Source organism: Ambystoma mexicanum, chromosome 7p (assembly GCF_040938575.1).
Source record: "Ambystoma mexicanum isolate Mex_15411 chromosome 7p, UKY_AmexF1_1, whole genome shotgun sequence".
NCBI lineage: Eukaryota > Metazoa > Chordata > Amphibia > Caudata > Ambystomatidae > Ambystoma > Ambystoma mexicanum.
This window is the reverse complement of record NC_090939.1, coordinates 611,578,237-611,599,166: the sequence shown is the minus strand read 5'-3', so window position 1 is coordinate 611,599,166 and position 20,930 is coordinate 611,578,237. Positions and strand designations below refer to the sequence as shown.

Sequence of the window (20,930 nt, the reverse complement as noted above, 5' to 3'; positions counted from 1 at the left end):
GGGGTGGGCGACCGCCACATCCCGCTAATAGAGAACTCGGCTGGGGTCCTAGTCCATACTGTATCAGACGTAAACAAGGTGTTCCGTTTCTTTTTTTTACAGCACTTTACCTAATAACGACGTGGCACCCGGCTCAGATATAGATGTGTTCCTAGGCAGACTCCCGCTCTTGGCGCTCTCTGATGAGACTAGGGAGGCTCTCGACTGTCGAGTGGGGGATGAGGAGATTTTGCGTGCCATCGAAGCACTGCCCTCCAGTAAGGCCCCTGGCCCAGAAGGTCTCACCATGGACATTTATAAATGCTACGAGTCCCACCTTGTACCCCATTTGTCTGCCCTCTGGGACGAATCCTGTGCAAAAGGGGAGCTACCCCCCACACTTAGAGAGGCGCTGATAACCGTGCTTCTCAAACCTGGTAAGCCTGCTATGCACTGCGGCTCATATCGCCACTTTCACTCATCAATAATGATGTTAAAATATTTGCAAAGGTGCTGGCCCTTCAGCTCGCCGATCTATATGACGCATCTTAAACACACTGACCGGTCGCGTGTTTCGGTTGCCAACATTGGGCGATAGAACTGTTGCCCCTTTGTTGCTTCAACCCTCATCAGGACGTAGGGCAAAAAACATGTTGGGTCTTGCTCCAAAAATACTGGGGTGAGCCACATCATCTCCTAATTTAATTCTGGAGTGCGTGTAGATGTCGTGGAATAAATCCCATGCAGGTTCTCTAAATATAGATATATTCTTCTGTCTTGCCATTCAATAAAAAAATAAGCAGCACGGTCCCAGATCTTAGTTGTGTTATCAATCTAAGCTGGTGGAATTCTCATTCGTCCGATTCCCATCTCTGCTTATGTGGAAAAAACTCCTCGTGTTTTTTGGCTTTCTTATTCTGGGGCGACCTTTGTGCTGTTCTTCCTTATTGCTTATATCGACACACAGCTTGTGTCTATAGGCTTACTAGTTAGTCAGTTAGTCATGGCGTCCTCTACACTCCTTGCTCAATCCGGGCGCATCCGACATTATTTTTAAATTGAAGGGCAAGATAGAAGAGTATATCTATATATGAGAACCTGCATGGGATTTATTCCACGACATCTACACGCACTCCAGAATAAAATTAGAAGATGATGTGGCTCACCCCAGTATTTTTGGAGCAAGACACAACACGTTTTTCGCTCTACATCCTGATGAAGGTTGAAGCAACAAAGGGGCAATAGTTCTATCACTCAATGTAGATAACGAAACACGTGTCGACCTAGAATACGGTTTTACGGTTTGTAGTGAGAATAGACAGAGATTTGACACCTGTATCAAAGAAAGGGTTGGAATAGTGAATTAATTGATTGTGGTTTAAGTGGCAATATATGAAGTGTCACCTGTGTGTATAAAAATGTAGGATTTCAGATGTGTGAGTAGGAGTAAGAATGTGGAAGGGAAAAATACTGTGAGCCAAAATGTATTATATTTTTTGGGGAATAATTTAATTTGTATTTGGAACCACTGTGTGAAAAAACAAATAGAGTGCATTTTTTGTAATAAATATTTGTTTCTAAGAACAAATAAGTGAATAAGGGAGTTTCTTGTCTTCCAATAATCCACTGGTCCATTTTTTAACATATGTTCTGTACCTTTACCTGAAGGACCAGATTGAGTACAGATAACCCCTATTTTTTTTGTATTCAGTCTCGATTTGTGCCTGGCCACTCCACGGCCCTCAACCTAAGGAGCCTATTTAACATCCTGGCCCGAGTTGATCCAGATTTGGGGGCGGTGGCTGCTACATTGGACGTTCAGAAGGCCTTTGACTCAGTATTCTGGTGGTTCCTCTGGGCTGTACTCGAGAAGTGCAATTTCGGCCCCTGATTCATTTCATGGATATGGCTACTTTACACATTGCCTGTGGCCAGGGTTTGCATCAACAGCCTGCTCTTACCACCATTTGACATCTGTAGGGGGACCAGACAGGGCTGCCTGTTCACCGCACTTATGTTTGTGGTACACATAGAGCCTCTAGCCGACCTGATGCGTCAAAAGCATTTGCATAGAGGGATAAGGCTCTCGGCCTCTCCCGAGATAATTTTGCTGTATGCAGATGATGCATTGCTCTATGTCAGAGACCCGGAGGAGAATCTCACTCCCATCATGCGTGATGTCCTCCGCTTCTGGCTCCTATGCGGACTTCGGGTCAACTGTGCCAAGTCTGAACTATTTCCTTTTAGTGACGCCACTGCAGCACGGAGTGACCTCATGGGGTTCGCTTGGTCCCCTACTGAGATTAAGTACCTCAGGATCATAATCACGAGACATCAGGCCTCGCTGTACGATCAAAACTTTGGGTCCTACTTGCAACAAATCTTGGCAAAGCTGCGTATATGGGCAAAGTTGCCTTTAACCCTCGCAGCCGGGTATCACTCCTCAAGATGATTGTACTGCCACAATTACTGTATCGCTTTCTGAATGTCCCGATATGGCCTGGAGAAGCACTGTTCGATGCTCTGAGGCCCGCGACAAATGGTTTTCTGTGGCATGCTGGGGCGGTAAGACTGAAATGGGCCTCACTTACGAGACCATACAGTAAGGGAGGGCTGGCGGACTCAGATTATGAGAAATACTGGTTGACAGCCTAGGCTCAATATGCAGCTTATTGGTTTACTGAGGGTCCTCCACTCGCACATATAAGAACCGAGCGACAAGCGACTGGACCCTGCGACCTGCGCTCTCTGGTACTACCCCCATTGTAGAAAGATCCTGGGGCACCCAGTCCAGCGACCACCACAGCGTTGGCATGGGATAAAATATGGCAGCTGATCGATAACCCTCACCCATTCCATAGGGATCTACCTCTCTGGAACCTCTGCCTGGGGTTCCCTAAAATAAGCAGAACTGCTGTGAACGCTTGGGCAACTAATGGCTATTCCACTCTGGGCGATATGGATGATATGGATTCCTTCATCGTGTGGCCTGATCTACCTAAATATCCTGGTGGGCAGACCTCCCGGTGGCTGCAGTACGCAAGACTTTGCGGCGCTGTCAAGAAGACATGGAGGGGCCTCATCGCCCCCAGACCCCAGATGAACCATTTTTGGCAGTGATTATGGAAAGTGTTTTGTCTACCGGGATAGGATCAAGACTGTGCAAGCTGCTTCAGGACCGGATTAACAAACTGCTATCCAAGCTTTGGGAGACCTTGGGCAGGGATCCGGGTATTGGTATCACTGACACAGGCTGGGAAGATATGTGCATGCAGACACGAGAGGTTTCCCTTAATGCCAGGTTCCGCTTGATTCAATTCAAGGTATTGCACAGATTTCACTACACCCCAGATAGACTACACATTATGTCCCGAGACCACTCTCTTCTCTCCTCTGCCCTAGATGCCACTCAGACGACGCAGGCTACCTTCACTTGGTCTGGGCTTGTCCCAGAATCTCGGGGTATTGGGCCGGGGTCTGGACTGCTGTATCTGAGATGCTGGACTGCACTATTGAACTGAATCCTATGAACTGCCTGTTTCACGAGTTCTTGTCACTTCAGGGTATACATCGTAAATTTGCTAATCTTTGTATGATACTTGCTGTGCGCTGTATATTGCTGTTATTGCTTAGACCTGCTAGCCCCATGGTGGAACAGTGGCTCCGGGATGTCACTTGGGCATCAGACCTGGAGGAATGCTGGATCTCTCTGCAACCGTCCTGCTGCACGCCCCTGGACATTCGGCCACCCTTTCAAGCTTACCTGCAAACAATCACTACTGATGGACTGGGAGATACAGACCTCCCTGATCCTCCTTGAACTCTAGAATTTGCTTGTTATAGGCATCAATGTTCTACTCCTTGCAATGATCCGATCTCCAGTGGTAAATTGCAACACTGTTGAGAGATGTGGTCACGGCAAGTACATATCGCCTTGTATAGCACTGTTGGTATGATTGCCCCTGTTACATTGTCAAAAATGTAATGAATAAAGTATTCTTTTTTAAAGTTAAATAGGAATATGTTTTGGCATTTTCCTATTTAAAGTGTCATGTAACCTTCACCAAACCTTGCTAAACTTAAATCATGTCACATTTGCGTGCATGCCTTATTGAGTGAAGTTTCATTAATGTTTTCATAGAGTGGTAGAAGAGCAGAGTCAAAGGCACCAATTTTTTACATTTTGATTGAACAGGATTTCCTATAGAGCCACTCTTTCAGGGCAAACCTCAAACTGTCTGCTTCAATTTTTGGGACTGTTGTCATGCACCTAAATCCCATGGTAACTGCTCACACAAACAAATTTGAAAATTAGATCAGCTAATCCTGAGATGTTAAATACTGAAATTCTCAAATGTATCTGTAATTCATGCTACAACGGCCAAAAAACAGACGCAAACGAATCAAAACAGATGGTTCCAAAATGAATGTAAGAAAGGTTAAACAATTCCCATGGTCCCAAAATCGGCTGCAAAACAGACATTCAACTCTGAAAATTCAAAAAACTGGAAAAAAAATTCTCTGCAAACGATAGAGGTTGGAAAAGATCCTAAAATTTCATTTCATGGACAAAAGTAAAACAACTCAGAAAAATCCCATGATTCAGCAGAAGTGGCAGAATTTTCTTTTTAACACACCGAAAATAACAAAATAAAAGACTTGGAATACATACTTAAAAAATCCTAATGGAGTTGAGCTTACAATGTTGGGAATGCCAATGTTAATGTATAGATACTAACTCATCAAACCTTAAAAGTCACCCAATAGCAAAATTCACTACAAATGCCCTGTTTTTACTAACATTTTTTCCGGCTGCAAACAAGGCTTAGGTAGTACTCAACCAATTGAAAACATCTGCACCTATATACACTAGATGAGAAGATGCATATGGGTAGGGTAGGATGAGAATGGTAGAAAAAATATTATGTAATGTAACTGTAAATGAAGCCACTCCTATTTACATTTGTAAACACCATTTTCTTCTGGGGTTGTTTGGAAAACACCCACAGCTTCCCAATACTCATCTCTCCCTCAGAAAGCACCCCCCTCCGGTACTTACCATTCTCGCCAGGATGATCCGCGCAGGAAGCAAGCAGATTTGCAGGGTTTGCCGCGGCACACATCGAGACTGGCATCTGGTGTTGTGCCTGCCCTCAAGAGAGCAGCATGCCAGACGCTAGTCAGGCAAACAGGCAAACCCCAACATGCAAACCGGAAGTGATAGTACAACTTCCGGTTCCCTTCTACAAAACACAGGAAGACACGCATCCCAGTGTCTTTGCAACTGCGAAAGCAACAGGAGGTGCATTGCAGATCCAGGAACTACTGCTACCAGTAAAGTAAGCTACTTTAGTCTTAGGGCCATTTAGGAAGACTGTGTAGGTATTCATAGATATGGTTATGTTCACAGTACACTCAATTTATGTTATATCTACAAACATGAATGTTTGTCTTACCTACCAGTAAGAAGTGCTCTTACAACTTATCGCTTAAAGACAGGGTAGTCTTCTCTACATTAAAAATAAAACGACCACTCTGCCATTCCTTTCTTGTTGCTGCAATCCTAATTGCTCTGACAACCTCATCTTAGGTAAGACTAATTAATTACCTTGTTACTCCTATCGATACACCCTTATGCATCTTAACCCCTGATGTGTATCCTCATTTATTCTATCCCCAGCCTGACATCCTTCCTTGGCTTCATCTCCTCACCTATAAAGAAGATTGTCCAAAACTCCATCTAACCATCAACTTCACGACTAGAGTGCCTTTAAGACATGCCTGTGCAACCCACTACTATACCAGGCAGACAAACCAGGGTTCATCAGTGATCCTTGCTTCCCCAAAATTAGCAGGAATCATCAGTGACCTTGGTGCTGCTTCCCTCCACATCCCCTGCTGACCCCTAGGACAAGGTTCACTTGACTCAGGTACTAGCAGATTGCAAAGACCATTTTTCTTCTACTAAATCACTACAGAACGAATAAGCAGCTTATAGGGCAGATAACGTGACAATAGCCTCTAAGGCCATGGAGCTTCAGAATACCATCACTGAACATCTGTCGCAAGTACAATCAGTATCAACATCAGAGCCTGAGAAACCAGGATTTTGAACCATCCATCCGGGAGCTTTCCAATTCTAATATGAGATAGGCCAGGTCCAGCCATAGCGAGAATAGGGGAAGAGAACCGGATGCCAGAATTCCTTCTCCCCCCCATGCAAGGAAAATATTATGGTTCCCCAAGTGACTTTTCCAAATTCATGATGCAATACTTATTGCATTTTATGAACAGACCCCAGTTACATAACACTGGTACCACAAAGGTAGCATTAATTCTCATGGATTTGGATGGACGGGGAGGAAGGATAGCTCAGGGGCAACGGGTTTGTCTTGGAAGCAAGACAACACAGGTTTGAATCCCAATCCCGTGCTTAGAAACCACTCATTGGTATTAAGTGCGTTATAAATGAACAATGAAAATAATCATGATCCCATTCTGGATGGTTTTGGACAATGTCTACTGACATTCCGTCAGATGTTTGAAAGAAGAGTATGTGAAAGGTCAGTTCAAAATGAACACATCGATATTAAACAAGGATCTAAAAATCTCATAGCCTATATTGCCCAGTTCAAGGACTTGGTTGCTGAAACAGCTTGGGCTGAAGATGTTCAGGCCACAATATATTACAGAGATCTTAAAGAAGACATCAAGGATGCTGTAGCTCAGGTCCTCCCTGCTCCAGTTACCTTACCAGAATGAATAGATCTAGTGCTTCGAATTTCACAGGACTGTGGGTGGCCCTCCTACAGATACTCCTCCCTGAAATCCTGCTCCTCAACCTATGCAACTGGGAGGCATACAAGGCCCTGTAAGTAAAGAAGAAAGAGAGCACTGACGATTAAACTATTTCTGTTCTATTGTGGTCAGTCAGGACATCCCATGCGGGAATGTCCAAATGGCTGAGAAAAGCCTTGGGTCCTCAGTAAAAAGGGGTGAACTGACAGACCCAGGAAAAGTACTGACACCCTTAGGTCCCTTCCACTATGCTATTGCCCGGCAGTTAATCATATTTTCATAGGGATCACTCTCCAAGTTAAAGGACTAAAGCCTATTACTGCTCAAGCCTTGATTGATTGCAGAGCCACTAGCAATTTTATCGATACTTAGTTTGCCTTAAACATCAATTCACCCTCCTTGAGAAACCATGTGAAGAAAACATTCTATAGATGGTTCTCAACTTATGTCAAGTTCCATCACACAACAAATAAGTGTTTTTCAGATGATGTTTGGAGTGTTTCATCGCAAACATATAGCATTTGACATTATTGATACACCATACTTTCAGATCATACTAGGTATGCCTTGGTTGGCCCTTCACAACCCCTAAATTGACCGGTCTCAAGGGATTGTCCGTTTTCATTGAGACCATTGTTCTGACTCATGCCACTTAGAATCCATCATGAACCCCTTTGTAACTACTGAGAGTCCTCCAAAGAAAGACTTAGTGAAAGAAATTGAAGCCACCATATGTGAATTACCTGAAGAATATTGGGATTACCAAGACGTTTTTAATTCTAAAGAGGCGGATACACTGCCCTCCGACCTTGTGACTGTCAAATTAACCTAATTCCTGACTCAGTAATTCCTTATGGAAAAACCTATGCACTAACTGTAAAAAAGACCTAAGTCCTTAAGGAATATGTTAAAGATAACCTAGCTAAAGGATTCATAAGACATTCATCATCTCCAGCGGGGGCACCCATCTTTTTTATACCTAAAAATGATGGTTCAGAATTACGCCCATGTGTGGACTACCGACAGATGAATGACACGATAAAAAAACAGTACCCTCTACCCTTAATACAAACATTGATTGGCCAAGTTCAAGGGGCCATGATCTACAGCAATCTCGATCTCAGAGGAGTTTATAATTTGGTGAGGGCACAGCAGGGGGACGGATGGAAAACAACATTTAGGACACGAGAAGGGCATTATGAATATCTTGTGTCCTTCAGATTATGCAATGCACCTGCTGCTGCATTCCAACATTTCTTAAGTGAGGTGTTCCATTCCCTACATGATCATTATGTCATTGTTTACTTAGAAATTATATTGGTGTACATTGGCTCTTCATGTCTCACATGTGAGAGAAGTATTGCACTTACTACGTAAACACAACCTCTATGATAAATTGTCAAAATGCTCATTCCATCAAATTACTGTTGCGTTTCTTGGGTATATTTTATCAGCAGATGGTGTATATATAGATCCCAAAAAAAGTGCATGCAGTTGCCTACACCAAAGAATGTCTCGGAACTTCAGAGATTCCTTGGTTTCTACAACTACTACCAATGCTTTATCTCTCATTATGCCCAGATCACTTGTCCCTTGTCAGCACTTCTAAAGAAAGATTTCCCTTACCATTCGAGATCTTCGGCAGAGACAGCATTTCAGTCTTTAAAATATTCATGTACCTCGACACCAATCCTTAAATTGCTAATTTCTGGTAGTTCTGTTTATGGTACAAATGGATGCCTCTAATACAGCTCTAGAGGAGTGTTGTCTCAGCGACTCGCACCAGGTAAACCAATACACCCAGGTGACCTTTTACTCACAAAAACTCAATGTGGCTGGGATGAATTACACCATCTTTGACATGGAACTCCTCACTATTCGAGATGCTCTCAAAGAGTGGAAACATTATCTGGAGGGTGCTCCTTTACCCTTTACGGTCGTAACTGACTATAGGAACCTAGGGTTTCTGAAAACCGCCAAAAGTATGAACCAAAGAAAGTCCAGATGGGTTAATTTCTTTAGTAGATTTGATTTTACTATCACATTTAAACCCTGTTCACAGAAATAAAATAGCAGATGCTTTGTCTCGAAGATACAATCCTGAAGACATGTCGGAAGAAGAAGGGACACCCTTTGTCCTGCCAGAAAAACACATTATGGCCTTGTCCCCTTCAGCCAATGCCTTTTTGGATGACGTCCGTGAGTCCTATACTTCAGAAAGGATCTTTTCATTTTTACAATAAAACAATAACTACGATATTGATGGGTTATTGTATCATGATAAAGCCTTATGGGTTCCCCTGGACCAACAACAGAGACAGGTGATGGAGTGGTGTCATGACCACCCATTAGAGGGTCATTATGGCCAAAGAAAGACCATCAACTTGGTAAAATGACATGCTTGGTGGAAGAACCAATCTGAAGACATAAAACAATACCTCAAAAGATGCAATGTGTGTACAAGAGCAAAAAGTCTCTGACAATCACCAACCATGGCACACTATCAGCATGGATTTCACCACTGATTTTTTAATACTATTCTCACTATGGTGGATTCCTTTTACCAAAATGAGACATTTTGAACCAGTAAAAGGAATACCCTCTGCAGCTGGTATGGGCCAAATCTTCCTGGCAACAGTAGTACAACAACGGTCTACCTGAGAGCATTGTACCAGATAGAGGACCCCATTTGTATCCCGTTTTTGCATGAGTCTGCAGCAACATCTCAGAATCTAAGCTCATCTGTCAACAGCTTATCATCCACAAAGTGACGGGCAAACAGAAAGAGTGCATCAAAACCTTTAACAGTATTACCGGGGCTGTTGTACCCAAAGAGAATGCGATTGGATCAAATGTCTTCCATTAGCCGAGTTTGCCAGCAACTTCATACACACTGCCAATGGTTCATTGCCTTTTTTCGGAAACACAGACTGACATCCTAAAATGATGCCTCTTAATCCTGTACCCAATACACAAGTCCTTACAGCAGATGAATGGCTCAAGTTCTCACAACAAGAACAGGAAAATAGCATGATCCACCTTTGAGTTAGTAAGGAGAATGCCAAGACATTTGCTGATGTGCACAGAAAAAAATAAACCCTTCTGTCAGCCTGGAGATCACATCTTGCTGTTTACAAAAATCCTCAAACTACTCGAAAATTCAAACCTAAGTACATCGGACCCTATACCATTGACAAAGTGGTAAACACTGTAGCTATGAAATTGATACTTCCTTCCAACATGCGTGTCCATACTGTTTTCCACGTTTCCCTTCTTCAAGATTGCAACCTCACATCTAACAAACCTCGAAAGAGAACTGCAGACCAGGTAATCATGGCCGACACTGAGGAAGAATATATAGTTTCTAGAGTGTTGGATTTTAGGTGGCATCACTCAGTCCTACAACATCTCTTAGAATGGGAAGGTTACGGACCCAAAGATAGGTCTTGGGAACCAGCATGTAATGTTCATACACACCAACTCCTCTGGTCTTTTCATCAAACATACCCACATAAACCAGGGCCACAGAAGGGGGTATACTGTTAGGAAACCACCCACAACTACCCAATCCTCATCTCTCCCTCAGAACTCACCCCACTCCTGTACTTACCATTCTCGCCAGGATGAATTACACAGGAAGCAAGCAGCTTTAAGGGGGTGCCGTGGCACAGGTACACATCGAGACTGGCGTCTGGCGTGGTGCTTTCCCTCAAGATGGCAGCTTGCCAGACGCTACTCAGGCAAACAGGCAAACGCCAACATGCAACCCGGAAGTGATACTACAACTTCCAGTTCTCTACAAAACACGGGAAGCGCCTTTGCAATGGCAAAAGCACCCGGAGGTGTGTTGCAGATCCAGGAACTGCAACTACCAGTAAAGTAAGTTACTTTAGTGTTAGGGACAAATAAGTTACTTTAGTCTTAGGGAAATTTATGAAGACTTTAGGTCTTCATAGATAAGGTCATGTTCACAGTACACTCAATGTATTGTATGTCTACAAACATGAATGTTTGTCTTGCCTACTAGTAAGAAGAGCTCTTACAACCTCTCGCTAATTAAAGACAGGATAGTCTTCTCTACATTACCAAACTACTACCCTGCCATTCCTTTCTTGTTGCCACAATCCTAATTGTCCCAGTCCACCTCAACCAAGGTAAGACTATTTCCTTACCTTGTTACCCCTCTCGATATACCCCTAGTTAACTTACCCCTTATGTGTATCCTCATTTATTCTATCCCTAGCCTGACTTCCTTCCTTGGCTTCATCTCCTCACCTATAAAGAAGATTGTCCAAAACTCCATCTAACCATCCGCTTCACGACTAGAGTGCCTTTAAGACGATTATACCAAGCAGGCAAACTGGGGTTCATCAGAGATCCTTGCTTCCCCAAAATGAGCAGGAATTATTAGTGACCTCTGTGACTTGTCCCTCCTCAATTAGCAGGGGTGTTCACTGTCCGACGAGTAAGACCTCTGAGCACTTGACCAGTTCTAACAATGGAAAAAAGGTACATTGAGACACATTATCGTACTCGCCACATATGCTGTTTTCATCCACATAAATACAAATTCCTTACCGGTAGCGCTGAAGAAATGTCCCCTTAAATATAGCGCTCATCATGGTCTCTATTTCCTGATGTTTCTGCTGAAGCTGAGAAAGACAAAAAATGATTGAAACATCAGTGTCTTTTAAAACCTGACTTTGTAACAAAGAAATACACAAGACTCAAAGCCTGTGGCCCTGAGGCCTACGACTGACAGTGTTTCATGTGTTGATTAGTCTTCATCCCTAAAAATGTCGGTCATACTCCAAAGAATGATCAGGACACAATGTTAATTTGTGGTCCTTCACTTACGTCTCCTTCAATCAAGCTCCCAGCTACAAAGTGAACTCAACTAAGGTTTTAAAATACTGTCTCAACACATGCCACATGTGCCAACTACCATCTCAACAGCCATGGGAATTATTTGTCCTTTTCCCCTACTGTACTCTTGTCCAAAAGTGCCCTGATCGTAAGCATCTATATTTGTATTGCCAACAGGTCCTCTAACCGTACCTCATGCTCCATAAAATGGAGGGATCCAGTGGCTGCTCACTCCACTTCCAATACTTTTCTTTCATATTAACTCTTCATCACAGGCCTTACAACATGACTTCAGTCATTGCAGGAAAAACAGATACTTCGCTGTAAGTGGGGTTCCCAATAACTGTTCTTTGATAAACATTGTATATTTCCACATTTCAGGTTGGGAACCACCGGAAATTTAAAAATAACATTCAGTAGTAATAAGAACATAGTACTTTATTTAAAACATGTTTTGCTTATAAATAGATGTAATCAATTTAACAACCCATGCACTGAGGTGTGGCCAAGATCACAGAAGTGCAAGAGCGACCCTCATGAGCTCTGAGCATCCCACACCTGAAAAAGGCAGAATCTGCCAGTAACCGGGCACAGAAACGTTGTGGAGAGTGGTCGACACCCTAAGGAGGGGTTTCGCTGTGGTACCGGGGTGATTGCAGTCTCTATGCTGGCAGTGTGGGGCATGCCAGGCTGGGGAGGAACGTTGTTCCGCCGTGACGTACAGCGTCGGAGAGACGAGCGGGGAGAAGGGGCTGAGATAAGGGACTGTCCTCGAGGTCCCTTGGTTGATCGTGCCTCGCCCGCTGGTGGCCTATCCAGGAGACATGTGCCTCAGAAGGCAGCAGTGAGTGGAGGGCCATCGGTCACAGAGGTGTGGAAAATGCGTAAGCCATCTTAAGTGAGGGCAATATTCTTTGTGCTTCCATTTTTGTGTGGGGCAAGTGTGATTTTATTTAAGAAGAATTATCCAATGTTAAGGGGCACTCGGGCATTATACATGAAGAAGATCCCAAACGCAGGAGCAAAAGTGAGTGGCAGTAAGCAGGGTTCTGCGAGTCTTCACCTCCAGTCATATAGTTGCAGTGCCCTATGGGCGGGTACATGACAATGGCCTCAGGGAAAACTAAGAAAAAGACTAAAGGGGCAGTCTAAGATGTCTTCGCATTTCTCAGTAGACAATCCATAATGATGAGTCTCAGCCTGCCTGACCATCTGGAGAATCCAGTATTGATGGCCCTGGGATGCATTGAAAAGTCAATAACTTGGCTGGACAGCAAATTCGAGAATCTAAGCAAAAAAGTGTTACAGTTGGACACGAGAGCCTTGATGCTCGAACAGAGGGCCACTGAATTAGAACAACTGAACATACAAGTCCTCCCGATGGGGCAACATGTAACTAAGGAAGTAGAGGCGGTCATCAAGGCTAACAGGATACTGAAATCCCAAATTGAATATCTGGAGGATGTGGTGAGGACTAAATGGATCAGGGTGGTGGACCTCCCCCTGGGGGTGGAGGGCGATGACCCAGCACCTTCGCCTCCAGCTGGCTCTCAGTTTCGCTTGCCCTAGATGGGGAAGTGAACCCCATTTATGTGGATAAATGTTTTAGAATCCGAATTAACCCTTCCAAAAAGACCTCGGAAATGGCTGGGGGCCCTACATTGATTGTTAAGTTTGCAAACGCTCAGGACAAAGAGAGGGTCCTGAAGCTGCTGTCTGCAAACGAAACTTTGCAATATCAATAGCACAAGAGTCTCCTTTTCCCTGACTTAGCACCAGCAACTATGAGGAGGAAAAGGAAGCTCATCACGCTTAAGAAATCTTTTTTCGGCATGAGGGGTGAAAGTGATGTTGCTTACACCTGCTAAACTGAGGGTCTCATGGAAAGACATAGTATTTATTCTGGGATGCTGAGAGCGCTGAAGTGTTACTAAAATCCATCAAAGAAAAAGCCACAGTGACTGCACCAAAGGAGTGAATGACTATGTGCCTAAGCTATAACATTGCTACTTGCTTATGCCAGTTTGTTGTTTCATCCTATCTAGAGTGGACCAGGGTTTAATCTCTGGAGTTATTGATCAGAGAGGTATGGGGCATGTACGTCATAATAAGAATTATTTATGGTAGCCAGGCTTATTGAGGTTCATTTGGAGACAGTAGTAGACAATTCCTAGCCAGAAGGCCTGCCCTTTAGGGGATATGGTAGTAGTGGGCAATACTGGGTGTCAAATGGCAGTAGCTTTGAAGTTAAAGATTGGCCAGCTTACTAATTTTTTGGGGGAGGGTGCCTTTATGTGTGGAATGAAGGATTTGAAGACCCCTGCACCGTGACTTATTATTGCTTAATCTCTTGTTCTTTTAAAGAGGACTGCCAAAGAAGCTGTATGACCCATTGGTGGCATTTTCTTCCTCCTTTTTCTGAAATGTTTGGGGGGTGGAGGGGATCTCATGTTGAGGGCGTGGCTATTTTGTTTTGCCTTGGTAGAAGAGCAGACATGTACGTCAGTGATAGAACCCACCCCTCAGCTCTGACATACTAGATGCAGAACAAGAAAACACTGTGCATGACAACAGGTGGTATTCCAATACCGCATCGGGTGTATGAGAGACGTTATGCACTCAAACAACCGTACCAAATGTACCCTCGAACTGAAGCAGTAGCAGGAGATTTGCAGACACCACTGAATATTGAAGAGCTGCAAAAGAAATCTGACAGGTGCAAAGTGATGTCATAAGAAGAAGGCAAGATGACGCACGTACACGATATAAGAATACTTAAAGAATGAAGATGTAAATAAAGACACAAGAGTAAGCCATATAAGAAGAAACCATATAAACACAGAAGATAAGTAACCAGATGAGTAGTAAATGTATACACACAGAATTGCAAGGTAGATGAGTCGCATAGAAGCTTGTTGCAGTAGTAAATATAACATGGGTAAAGTGGCAATGTTGGAAAGATGGACGTTGGCTCTGAAAAATAGTAAGAACATAGCTCTAAGGAGAGAGTCCACGGCTGCAGAGCGGACAGACGCTGGAATTAGATTTGTACACCAACAAAGGATAGCTGTTGGCCAGAGATCAAGTATGCCACAGCAAGAAACATTGTAGAGTACAAAGGGAGTCAATGAGGATAAGCAATATACGCAGGACATATTTCTCTTAAAGTTAGATTAAGATCTTAGATTAAGCGAACATTTACGAGTGCCAAGTATTGGTCAATTAAAGATGCAGAAAGCATATGTCAGACGGAGCAACCAAGTCTCCAGAGGGCAAAGAGAGTCATGGCACCCAGGATGACTGAATCAAATAGCACTAAATAGAAAGGTGAAATGGATGAAACCATGGTCTCATCACACGCGGTGCAAGACCAGAAAACAAGGCCTATTCATATGCTCCAGGTGAAGATAACAATGTACCTTAACTCCCCTTAAAGTTCCAGAGAAGAGAACATCCAGCAATGACAAGTACAAAGAAGCAGCCCTGGCTAAAGGCTTAGCTGATGAGAAATGGTAGACTAATTGGGCAAGTGGGCAGTAGTCTGACGTTCTCTGCACCTGGGTTTTGTTTTTCTTACGTGCTGCCAACAAGCTGCAATGCCAACCAATTAGAGGGCCTATGCAACGGTGAGCATACATTGTTGTAGGGGCCAATACGCTGTTATAATCTATATTATACATAGTTAGAGGGAAGTTCAAGGCATGCCTGCCAGATGGGAGGCGGCCAATGATGTTACTAACACTTATAGAAACTATAGAAACGATAGGTAGATTTGTTCACCTAACCAATCCCTACATCCAATAGGTTTTATTATTTGCCATGTAGGATGACGTCATAGCTGACGCACAGAGGTATAAAGCCTTTTGTGAGACAGGCATGGCATCAAGAGAGACACAGACTCAGAGGTTAGTTTCAAAACCTTTATTTACTAAAGTTCCCGGGTTGGTGTAATGCCTAACTGGCCCTAACACTAAAGGGATGGTTCCCTTAACAGATGTTTCTAAGAGTAGTCTAAGAGTAGTCGAAATCTTAAAGTCCAAAGTAAAAATCCGCCTGTGTATAAACCTATGCCTGCCTTCAATCTTTGACAAAATGTGTTAGGTAGTTTCTTAAAAGAAAAAGATAGTGGTTCAACAGAAAATAGGAAACCAAGGTTGGTTTCAGGTGGTCTTCTCACCAGGTGTAGGTGGGTCAGTTTCACAAAAATGAGTTCAATAAAAACCGTTTATAAAAACCTTCTCCACAAAGCCCTTGTATTACTCTCAAACACCTGCAATATCTTTGGCTTCCCTTGACGTTCTCTTCCATAAGTTTCAACGTGTTTAAGTTCCAAACACCACAAAAAGAAATATAACAGTTCCTTTTGAAGCTCCTCCCGGGTCCCCTTCCCCAAGCTTCAATCCTTTCAACACTAAAAAACAATACATCTCCAACTTGCATAAACCTCTCAGGTTCCCTTCCCCAAGCTCAGGCCCCTTTCAGTTTCCAACACATTCAGTTTTGTCGGGATGCACTTTGCTTTCTTCGTTAGGCCTCTCAGGGTTCCCTTCCCCAAGCTTAGGCCCCTGTATGGTTTCAAATACAAGTTCAACTTGTTAGGCTGTACCTTTCTTTTTAAACACAGTCCTTTCATACACATTTCACTTGTGGGACACAATCAGAGACTTTCGAAACCGCCTGGTTCTTTATTCCAAGGCGTGACGACTCTAATCTGTAACCCAATCTTTATTCCTTGCTCTTCCTTCTTAAGGGGTTTACCTTCAGGTGCTTTCTGCAACACCTTCTTGTTCTCCTTTGTGTCTTTTGCTTTCTTTTTTGTGCACACTTGCAACTTCCTTACTTTCTCGTGCACACTTTCACTGCCTCTCGGTTGCTTTCACCTTTTCTGTGCCCCTGGCACTTTGCTTTTCCTTCCTGTGCCTCTTGCACACTTCTCTTGACTTTCGTTGCTCACTTGCACCCCCGTTTTCGTTGAGGGTTACTGGCAACCTTTTTCCACACCTTTCTGTCCCCTCAGCTCTCATTTGCACCTTTCCTTTCCACTCTTTCAGCGCTTCTTTATTCACTTTGCGCTTTTCACTTTTTTGCATTCTTTTCCAATCGCTTTCAGCTTCAAAACCTTTTTACCTTCGGTCACTTGCTTTTCGCACTGTGCTGCTTTATATTCTGTGCCTTTCTCCCACTCCGCTACAGTCACACGCACGCTCCCGAGTTTCTTTCTCACTGCTTTTACAAAACTCGCCGGGCAGCGTCGCATTGACCGGCGGTCCCTTCAGGATACACAGGGTTGGGGTTAGGGTCTCACCACCTGCCCTTCAGACATACTTAAGGCCGGCACAGGTCCCAAGGGAATAAGCACTTTTGTGGATGCCACTAGCAGGATGCAGGCAGCCTCACTCTGGCTCCTTGGAAACACGGCTCCCTTGCCACGCTGCAGCCCCTCACAGACATCAGGCCAGCGTATCGACACACTGTTCTCCTCCAGCCCTCAGCTTCTGTCAGTCTCCGCTCCTTGGCTCCTCTGGTCCAGGCAGCATTCCCAGCTCGCTCACTCTATTGAAAAAGACCACACCTTTTATAGCTGTGAGAACAGTCAAGGCGAGTGAGGTGTGAGTAATAATTAGTAAATGCCTGACTCTGCATTACTATCAGTGGGACAGTTTAATTTCTTTCTATAGTCAGTTTCCCTTGCACTCACCAGGTTGTTCCTATGAAATCATTACTCCCGGTCACCTCTTCCTCGTCCCAATACTGGTTGGAAATGGGATGGGGCAGATGGAATGGGTTTGGAAATACCCTATGGAAGCTGAGGGAGAGGGCTGTACAGTGAAATGTGATTGGAGATTAGAGTGAGTTTCTTTTATTTCTTTAGGGAGTGGACATTGTGGGAAAATCTTTTAACCTTATATTTACTTAAGGGAATGGTTGCCCCCTTCCTTATGTCTGCAGATTGATTATACAAATAGCGGCCTTGATGGTATCCCCTGCAAACTGGACAGGTAGAGGATGAATGGGTTTCAAAACAAGACCTTTGTCCTTGTTTCATCATGGTCTTCATTCTTCCATCTCTGGGATAAATGTCTCCTTTCTCTCCCTCTTGCATTATGCATTATGAATGATGGAACTGGAATCAAAGGCCTGACAACTGGATACGAGTGGCAGAAGCCAACATATCCCATGAAAGCATCCAGGACTTTCTCTTTTGTCACCCCATCTGAATACTGCGTCTCGCCTCGGGTAACCCACAAAGGCAACCTCGGATTCCCCTACCCAGGTGATCCGCCCTCGCTCGTCCACCCGAGGGTTGGGATCCAAGAGTGATGGCCCTCCCCTGGCCACCTGACTAGAGGACTCTTGGGGTCTTAATGGGAGAATATCCCTAGGTTTCTCACATTTTGTATAATAAAATATTTCTGAGAGTGTGTGGACTACGATTTTGTTTGCCAGGTTTCCCTACTTTATTGAGCTGCTAATAACGTAGTATTTTGCATTATTCTTTGAGTCTGTCTGGTTATTTTGACCAGACATCATTTCTTATGGTAATCCCATTCTGTGCATAAGAACGCTCAAAGATGCTACAGCACATTTTGATAGCAGTGCGGATGGCTCAGATCCAGACCCTCAGATGCTCTAAGTCTTCCACCACTGTGGAGAACAGTCGTACAACACGTGTGGCATGAGACAGTTGGCAGGTGCCCCTTAGAAGAAATTCCTGCCCTGTCCCCTAGGTGCCCCGTGGACTGAAGGCGAAATGGTTGATTGGGGAAGAGTCGATACCGTAGGGATTGAACTGAATAACGGACGTAAGTAGAAGCATCAAAAAGTGACAAATATAAGTGGAGGGGACGTATTGCATGTCTATGTATGTGTGTGTGTATTATATATATATATATATATATATATATATATATATATATATATATATAATACATGGCTGCAGGCGCGGCCATGTAGTTATGGTTAAGTTGCTAAACCCATAATAAGACCACTTTTTGGGTGGCTTATAACTTTGCTCCCCGTGGACGAATCCTCACCAAACTTTGCAAAAAAAAGTATATGGCCCGCTCTTAATTTATTTGCGACGTTTGGTGAGGTTTCGTCAAGGGGGGAAAAGTTGTAGGATGGTGTCCCAAAAATGTGTTTTTTTCCATAGACATAATGGGGAAAAACTGCTCAAGCCTACAGCCCAAACCGCTTCTGTAAATTTGGTGTAAATCGGTCCAGTAGTTTTCTTTAAAACAGGCTAAATGCAAGTGAAAAAAATGTGTGATATCTGGGTTCGGTCCGTGGCACCAAGCACTAATATGGAGGGGCAGGTGGACAGGGGAAGATGTTGCGCGTGTGTTACTTCTAAGGTAGTGGGCCGTGTTTGTCATGCTCCTTGATTACAGCTTCAAACGCACGTCGAAATTGCTTTCCCCTGCACAGTGGTGTGTTGCAGTACATACAGAGGACTGTTGTCTTCCAAAGATATAGATCAACAGACTCTTTTATTGCTTGCAAGGTAGCTGGTGGGATTTTGTGTACCACAGAAGTAGGCTGTGTGGTTACAGTATTGGATGAGGTGGAGGAAGACAGATTACTAGTTGCTAAGAAAGGGATACTCTTTCTGGGAGCATTGCAGTGGTTGGATTCGGTGTGGCGGTGCATGGAGGTGGTCCTGTAGGAGTACTGTCCAGGTAGTCTGCGACTGCACTCAGTGCATTTCACTTTGGTAGCTTCAGCCTTTGGTGCACTCCCAACAGTGGTAAAGAACTGCCACACCCATGATTCTCTCTGGGTGCTAGAAGTAGGCACGTCTTCTACCTCATCTTCTTGGTCCTCTGCATTGGATTTGGAAGTACTGCGCTTTTTTGTTGTCTAGGTCCTCCAGCTGGTGGTGCTGGTGGCTCTTGGGGAGGAGGGAGGGCAATAGCTAATGCCATTTTTTACAGAAATAGCAGTTTTTCTAATATTCATATAATAGTATGTGCTTTGCCCTAGATTGTTAATGGATAATGATTAAGTATAGGTGTAGGAGCTGTGCAAGGGTACATTTTGAGCTTGAAAGGCCCTAGATCAGTAAAAAAAATGCAGTTCCATACAGTCTTCCAAGAATGGACCCGATCGCGAAGTGCAGACGCCTTCGCAGACACGTCATCATGCAGCGTGCGAGTGCATGGTCATGTGGCACTGTCGGGAAGGTCTGTGATGACATCAGACGTTCGCGGACGTCGGCAGATGCAAAAACAGTGGAGAAAGTTGCAAAAAGTATATAGAAGAGTTAAAAATGATGCTAGAAGGTGGGAAATGGCAGAGTTTTAACGTGAAACATTGTAAATTGGACAGAAGTGTTGCTATATTGGGGTAAGTATGATATTAGTAAGTTATAGGAAAATAGCATGCACCAGTACAAACCCATGAAATTCAGTGAAAAAACGTTTTTAAAGGGACGTTATGGTTCAGTTGCCCTAATAAAAACCTAGCTAATTCAGTGCAGAAACTTTGTTAAAGGGACGTTATAGTTACTTTGCACTAATAACAACCTATCCATATTATGGTTACAAGTAAAACCGAAAAACCACAGAAATCTGCTAGTTATGGAAAGCTAAGCAACCATAACTCGTGCCACCACTGTGCACTGCTAAGACTAAGAACCATGACATCAACGATGACATCACAAATGTCATTGATGACATCACTGATGGCATCACATATACAATTAATTTTGATGAAGTCCTTACAAGGGGTTGTGTTTATAATGTTGGTAACAAGATGTTAGAGGTGAAAAGGAGACCTATCCTGAACTGCTTAATGTATTAAAGAATGTACTCACCTAAACAAAACATTATATTGGGGTGTTGCTGTTAATGCAGGAAAGTAATCAAACACACACGTAGGAAATGGCTGCAGCATGCACCATAGAAGTACAATATTTCTAATCTGGTAATTTTGGATAGTAAAATAATAAATGCTACCTTATAAGAGTTTTGAGTAATGTTAAACATGGAATGTAACAAAAGAAAAGGAACAAGTTACTTACCTGTAACTGTTGTTCTCCAGCATGGGTCTGGCATGGATTCACATGCTCATGAATATTCCCCGTCGTCAGGCTGGGAATCCTCGGTAAAGAAAAAATCAGTATCAGTTTCGTTTCTGATCTGTCTTTCTTAGTAGTAACCAAGCACTGATCTCTGGGTCATACTGCCCACAGCCAATGACTGTCCTCTCCCTAAGCCCCTCGCCTGGCAGCCATCCTCAGATTTGGTAGCACTTAAAGTGGCAGTATGACCAAGTGAAGAGCCGCA

The 20,930-nt window shown here is 43.7% G+C and overlaps 1 protein-coding gene across 5 annotated transcripts in view; it reads right to left on the bottom strand.

Moving 5' to 3' along the window:
• Window positions 1-20,930, bottom strand: part of LOC138526199 (cohesin subunit SA-2-like) — a 2,217,157-nt gene that overhangs the window by 1,531,585 nt on the left and 664,642 nt on the right. For all 5 annotated transcript variants that reach the window (XR_011283519.1, XR_011283520.1, XR_011283521.1 and 2 more), the window contains exon 9: window positions 11,356-11,429. Coding sequence is in view for 2 of the 5 variants with exons in the window: in XM_069636632.1 (XP_069492733.1) it covers window positions 11,356-11,429 (74 nt within the window). In the remaining 3 variants the exon portion in view is untranslated. The remainder of the gene's footprint in view (window positions 1-11,355; window positions 11,430-20,930) is intronic.